Below are 7,500 nucleotides of genomic sequence, written 5' to 3'. Positions count from 1 at the left end.
CTTTTCTGTTTTTATCAGGGGAGAAATCAAAAATATAGAAAACATTCATTAAATCAAGCTATGAAATATAGAAAATAATATATATATATATATATAGAACATTATTCATATGAGTTTGAGTATGAAAGAAAACTTTATCTCCAAACAGATAAAAACATTTGATTTGATTTCTGGATGAAAATGTTTTTAATTTGATTTGTTTTGACGTATTTTCTTTAAAAAGCAGCAACGTTGTTTGATTTGAAACATTTAGTTCAAAGTGAAAACAATAATTTTATGAATAATAAATAATAAAACCTGACAGGTGTTTCTATTATTTCGTCCATCACTGAGGGTGGAACACAAGAATATCGGAATAACAGGGACCCCCTGGTCCTCCTGGACCCCCCGGACCCCCTGGACCTCCCGGACCCCCTAGACCCCCTGGTCCCCGGAACCCCGGACCCGAGGAACGACCGGGGCCTGAATGAATGAAGCGGTGTTCACCTCCACTTGGTGCGGCGGTTCTGGAACCAGGTCTTGACCTGGGCGTCGGTCATCTTCAGGGCCTTGGCCAGGCCGGCCCGCTCCGCCGACGCCAGGTACTTCTGCCGGTGGAAGCGCTTCTCCAGCTCGCAGATCTGCAGCCGCGTGAACGACGTGCGGGGCTTCTTCTTCTTCGGTGGGGTCCGGTTCTGGTACGGGTGTCCTACACGCCGCGGGACAGGCAGGGGGGAGAGGGACACTACGGGGGGGGGGGAGACAAGTCAGGACAGAAAAGGAAATGATCCGGTCCAATCAAGAACGAGACAGGAGAGACAGTAAGACAGGACAGACACCAAGACAGTACAGACACCAAGACAGGACAGACAGCAAGACAGGACAGACAGGAGAGACAGTAAGACAGGACAGACAGGAGAGACAGTAAGACAGGACAGACAGTGAGACAGTAAGACAGGAGAGACAGACAGATTTGAAGTGTATATTAAATACATAAAGTCATCTGATCGTCATTGTTTTGATTTAAGTGTGTTTTCTATATATTAAAATATTGATTTAAAAGCCGTTATTGTAAAAATCGGATTAAAATTTGACATTTTGATCAGAAACAGTTTTTAAAGATAATTAAGAGACTAGTACACAGTAGTAATACTCAGTATTACTCAGTATTACTCAGTATTACTACTCAGTACTAATAATCAGTACTAATACTCAGTACTAATACACAGTAGTAATACACATTACTAATACACAGTAGTAATACACAGTAGTAATACACAGTAGTAATACTCAGTAGTAATACTCAGTATTACTCAGTTTTACTACTTTACTCAGTATTACTCAGTATTACTACTCAGTACTAATACACAGTAGTAATACACATTACTTATACACAGTAGTAATACACATTACTAATACACAGTAGTAATACTCAGTACTAATACACAGTAGTAATACACAGTAGTAATACTCAGTATTGTGAAGACAAACAGTTTAAATCATATTGAACTCTCATTATTATCGTATTTTAATGACTTCAGTTATTCTTATTTTTATGTTATGTCTCCTGAGCTGCTAATCATTAATATTAATATTAATAATAAAAACCATAATGATGTCTGGATAATGGTCATAAACTGAGTCATTAATCACAGATGTGTCTCGGCTAAGAACAATAATGACTCATTAATATCGTTGTTATTTGTTAAAGAGGAAATTCATCCAACAAAACGCTTCTTAAAAGACTAAATACAATTAGAAAATACTATTTCCTATTTTTTTGTATTTGAAAAATACGTTAGTGTAATTTTTTATGTTATATTGTATTCTATGAATACAATATGTATGTATCTATTTTATTTATAGTGTTTTATCACAACACAAGTTCTAGTTTTTATCATATTATATTATATCATATTGGATATATACATGTTATATGTCAAACACGTTTAAATGGGAACGTAAAAATATATTTTTTCTGAACGGATTTAATCGGCCATGAAAGACTCATTATTCAGTGTTGCTACAACAAAAAGAAAATCAGAAGTTTATTATAAATCAACTCTTCGTAAAGGAACTGCAATATCGATTTTACAAATTCACCTTTTTTTGTGTCAACACTTGAATGTTGAACATTAACTTCACATCTGAGCATCACTCATTGATATTTCTCATATAGAATTACTCAATATAGTGTTATTTTATATTATATAATACAATATGATATGATATCATGTTGGATTATATGATGTTCTATTATATTATGTTCTATTATATTATGTTATATATTATATGACATCATAATAACGGGGACTTACCGGTGAAGCGGTCCTTGGTGTAGCGCCGGTTGCTTTCCATCCAGGGGAACGTGAGCGCGCTCAGGGTGTTCACGCTCCCGCTGGCCGGCGGCGCGGACGAGTTCCCGCAGCTCACCGGCCGGTGCGCCGGGACCCGGATGACCCCGGCGGCGCTCCCGTTAGTCCCGGTGGCGTTCACGCCCATGTTCATATGGTAAGCCCCGCCGAGGGTCGCCATCCCGCACGAGCTGGCGCCGCCGGTGTATCCGGTGTTCCCGTACGTGTAGCCGCCGCTGCACGCGCCGCCGCCGCTCGCGCCCCCGCCGCCGCCGTAGGCCCCGAGTCCGTAGTCCGGCTCGTGCATCCTCGCGCCCAGCATGCAGCTCTGCTCCACGGTACTGAGGATCTGGTCGATGCCGAAGCTGATGGGCTCCGCGTGCGCGTGCTGCTGCAGATGCGCCCCCAGAATCCCGACGTGGTCCATGGTCCTCCGCGGGCCCCCCAGCTCCGGCGCGAGGAACCCAGGTCGCTCCACGCGCCGCTGCCTCTACGTGTGGGCTTCCCCTGCGCGAGCTCCGTCGTTATCTAGTGGTGGTGCGCCAGCGTGCGTGTGTGTGTGTGTGTGTGTGTGTGTGTGTGTGTGTGTGTGTGTGCAGGAGAACGAGCGAGGCTGGACTTGTTGCCCCCCCCCCCCCTCCTCCTCCTCTGCGCGAAGTCATCAATCAAACTGCCAAATAGGCAGCTCGAGACCCGGACCCGGGTTTAGGCCCGGACTCGGATTTAGGCCCGGACCCGGGTTTAGGCCCGGACCCGGATTTAGGCCCGGACCCCGACCGTCTGAAGATAGTTCGAGGCTTCATGGTCCACTTCATAAAACCGGCCGAAACAGTTGGACCGGATCAACACCTCACCTACACGACGGTGGTCTGCGAGCACATGCACGCGCACACACGCACGCAGCTTCGAGTAAATCTGCTTTACCAACATTGACTTATATTTTTATATATTCACTCAGATAAAGAGTTTATTCGGTGTGTATTTGTTATTATTATAATATTATTATTAGTGTAATATTATTAAAAATAATAAAAATCTATCTGACATTATTCAGCAGCGGCGAACACGTGACATTAATCCAATAAATATAACTCGATGTAACTCTGATTTATATTTTCTTCATAAATGAAACGACAGTTGAAATAATGAAGAATAAATCACCTAAAATGATTGATGTGTTTATTGTTATGGATCCATTATTAATTCATGTTCGGTCTGATGATGTCGCTGCGTGTTATATTATATAGTTATTTCTACATTGTGTGTAATATTGTTTTCTTATTTGTAAGAGATGATCGGTGAATCAGCTTCATTAATAAACATCCGCTCCGCCGGGACTTCATTATTACCGAACATCGAGTTAATGTTCGATGAGCTCAGAGCGCCTCTGATTGGTCGGCGGGTTGCCATCAAACTTTAATGTGTGCGGGAGCCAATCAGGAGGGGAGGTGCTCAAACACCGACCAATAACGAACATCCGGGCCTTTAGAGGGGGTGAGAAGGAACCGGGTCCTCTGGGTTTGAGAGATGGACCCATCCTCTGGGTTCTATAGATGGAACCGGGTCCTCTCGGTTCTAGACACGGACCCGGATCCTCTGGGTACTATAGACAGAACCGGGTCCATATATATGTCAATATGTAAATGAGGCTGGAAAAGATGAACAAAGCTTCAGAATAATGAAAGGAATGGAAGTGTGAAGTTAAACATCTGGAACGTTAAATTACGAACACTGACATCCCGGTGAAACTAACGTACGATACATTTTCAGAGACGTTTTCAAAATCGTTTAAATGTGCAAATGAGGTGAAATGTCACTACGTTTGAATTTAGGAGAAAAAACTTCAGATGAAAAAAGACGAAGTAATAAAGAAATATAAATGTCGTATTTTGTTCGTGAAGATGACGTCCGATCAGAGTGAAGACTCTGACTGACGATGAGAAACCACGTAACCAGGACGACCAGCGCTGCGTTGCCCTTATAAGGCGTCCGGTCGGTGAGGCCGCTGACCTCTGACCTCTGTATGAGTGGTTGATGGGAGGACCGGGGAGGACTGGAGGAATGCTGGCGCTCTGATAGAGGAGGGACGACAGACGGACGCCATCAACCATCAATCTGACGGACGCTGCCAAACGCCGTGAGAGCGTTCCTGGAAGGCATGATGCTTCCTGTCCCCGTGTAACATCGTGTCATCATCAACAGGTCTCTGTGTGTAAGTACCAGGATGTAACGTTACTATAACAACAGGTCTCTGTGTGTAAGTACCAGGATGTAACATTACTATAACAACAGGTCTCTGTGTGTAAGTACCAGGATGTAACGTTACTATAACAGGTCTCTGTGTATAAGTACCAGGATGTAACGTTATTATAACAACAGGTCTCTGTGTGTAAGTACCAGGATGTAACATTACTATAACAACAGGTCTCTGTGTGTAAGTACCAGGATGTAACGTTACTATAACAACAGGTCTCTGTGTGTAAGTACCAGGATGTAACATTACTATAACAACAGGTCTCTGTGTGTAAGTACCAGGATGTAACGTTACTATAACAGGTCTCTGTGTGTTAGTACCAGGATGTAACGTTACTATAACAACAGGTCTCTGTGTGTAAGTACCAGGATGTAACATTACTATAACAACAGGTCTCTGTGTGTAAGTACCAGGATGTAACGTTACTATAACAACAGGTCTCTGTGTGTAAGTACCAGGATGTAACTTGGAACACATCAGCATCAAATGCAGCAATGGTGAAATATTCCATAATATCATTAGCAGCAGTCAGCTGACTGTGTGCTGACCAGTCAGGACCACATGAGTCCGCCATGCGAAGACACAACATCAGGGCTGAGAAGCCTCTGCCTGTCACTGGGACCGTGTGAAATGTCCGTCTTAGACCAAACACAATCCATCACTCTGATGCGTCACCATGACGACGGCAGCAACGCTCACCCAGGACCAGGACCAGGACCAGCTGGAGCCCATGTGGGAGTCCCGTTGGGCTCATCGTGGTTCTCAGTTTTGACTTGTTGGATTCTGCTGATGGAAAACTAGACATTTGTGATGGAAAATGTGTATTTTTGAGACACAATCTGTTATTTATGCATGAATTAAATATGATGTTTTTGATATGAAACTACGTTTTCAGGGCAGGTTGGATTTCCTGAGTTTGGAGAGTCGTTTGACCCCTCAGAGCGTCCTCGAGTCATGCTGCAGAACGGACCACCAGCACCCTGATCAGCAGGTGAACCTCCGAAGCCCCCCCCCCATGGGCGTCGCTAGACACTTTTTACTGGGGCACGTGCCCCAGTATTGATCTGCCGTGCCCCAGTAAAATCTCCTGTTCGAGTTTCAACGAGCTACTATATTTGGCAGTGGATTCATTTATATTGATAATAATGGTAAAAGAATGGATTTTCTTTTTCATCCACAATCTCAAACCAACGCAGTTTAACCCAAAATACAAGCTGAGGCGCGCACCTTGTGGTCCGGGTCCGGCGCGCACATTACGTCCGTGCACGGCAGTGTGCATATCGTAGCCGGTGCACCGCTCTTTTTTGTGATTTTAGTAATAGGGGGCCTGTGCCCCAGTAGAGCTTTATGTCTAGCAATGCCCCTGCCCCCCCCAAATCCTCAGAATGAAGCCTGCGGACAGAGTGCATGCTGGGACACGGGCTGGTCGGTGGCTGAAAACGTCTCAGTTTCTTTTTTCTATCAGAACTTTTGATTAAACAAAAACTTTAACAAAAATATAACAAGTGTTTATTTGTTCCTTCAACCAACACATTTGTGGATTTAACTGAAATTATTATTATGGAATAATAATTAATTATGTAAATATAATTGTTATAAATGATTATAATTATAACATAAACTTTGAAATCTGTGGATCTGATTGGTCGGCACACAAACTGGTTTCACTCAGTGTTTATGAAGACACAAACACACACACACACACACACACACACACGGGTGGACAGACAGATGGACTGTGTCTGGAGGAACGGTGGCCCCTGTCAGCACCCTGAGGCCCCAACAGTCCTCCCAGTGCATTGTGGGTGCCTCCATCCTGTCCCGACCCCACGGGTCGAGTGTGTGCTTCCTGCAGCCTGTGTCAGATCGGATGGGGGGGGCAACGATTCTGGTCTCCAGTCCTCATCCATCCAGTCTGGGCAGCTGGGGGGGACAGATGGGATCATCCTGCTGGACACCCAGCATTATTACTACTACTATTATTATTATTATTATTATTATTATAACTACTACTATTACTATTATTATAATTATGATTATTACTATTATTATTATTATTATTATTATTATAACTACTATTATTATTATTATTATGATTATTACTATTATTATTATTATAACTACTATTATTATTATTATGATTATTACTATTATTATAATAACTATTATTATTATTATTATGATTATTACAATTATTATTATTATTATTATAACTACTACTATTACTATTACTATTATTATGATTATTATTACTACGACTATTATTATTGTTATTATCCATCCATTGTCTACCGCTTATCCTGTATTCAGGGCCTGGGGGGGGGGCTGGAGCCGATCCCAGCTATCATTGGGTGAAGGCAGGGTTCACCTGGACAGGTAACCAGTCTATCACAGGGAGACATGTAGAGACAGACAGGTAACCAGTCTATCACAGGGAGACATGTAGAGACAGACAGGTAACCAGTCTATCACAGGGAGACATGTAGAGACAGACAGGTAACCAGTCTATCACAGGGAGACATGTAGAGACAGACAGGTAACCAGTCTATCACAGGGAGACATGTAGAGACAGACAGGTAACCTTTCTATCACAGGGAGACATGTAGAGACAGACAGGTAACCAGTCTATCACAGGGGGACATGTAGAGACAGACAGGTAACCAGTCTATCACAGGGAGACATGTAAAGACAGACAGGTAACCAGTCTATCACAGGCCCGACATGTAGAGACAGACAGGTAACCAGTCTATCACAGGGCCGACATGTAGAGACAGACAGGTAACCAGTCTATCACAGGGCCGACATGTAGAGACAGACAGGTCCCCATCCTGCATGTCTTTGGACTGTGAGAGGAAGCCGGAGAACCCGGAGAGAACCCACGCTTACACGGGGAGAACATGCAAACTCCACACA

General features: G+C 43.3%; 1 protein-coding gene across 1 annotated transcript in view; it reads right to left on the bottom strand.

Annotated features, from left to right (window-relative positions):
* The window catches only part of tlx1 (T cell leukemia homeobox 1), a gene marked incomplete at its 5' end in the record, with an annotated part of 3,590 nt that extends 830 nt beyond the window's left edge, over positions 1–2,760 (bottom strand). The window contains 2 exons of the mRNA XM_084021480.1: positions 487–724; positions 2,298–2,760. Coding sequence (XP_083877606.1) covers positions 487–724; positions 2,298–2,760 — 701 coding nt within the window. The remainder of the gene's footprint in view (positions 1–486; positions 725–2,297) is intronic.
* Between the last annotated feature and the right edge of the window lie 4,740 nt (positions 2,761–7,500).

The sequence above is a fragment of the Eutrigla gurnardus genome, assembly GCF_963514095.1.
Source record: "Eutrigla gurnardus genome assembly, chromosome: 11".
NCBI classification, from domain to species: domain Eukaryota; kingdom Metazoa; phylum Chordata; class Actinopteri; order Perciformes; family Triglidae; genus Eutrigla; species Eutrigla gurnardus.
The sequence above is the reverse complement of the archived record's forward strand: the minus strand, read 5'-3'. Positions and strand labels throughout refer to the sequence as shown.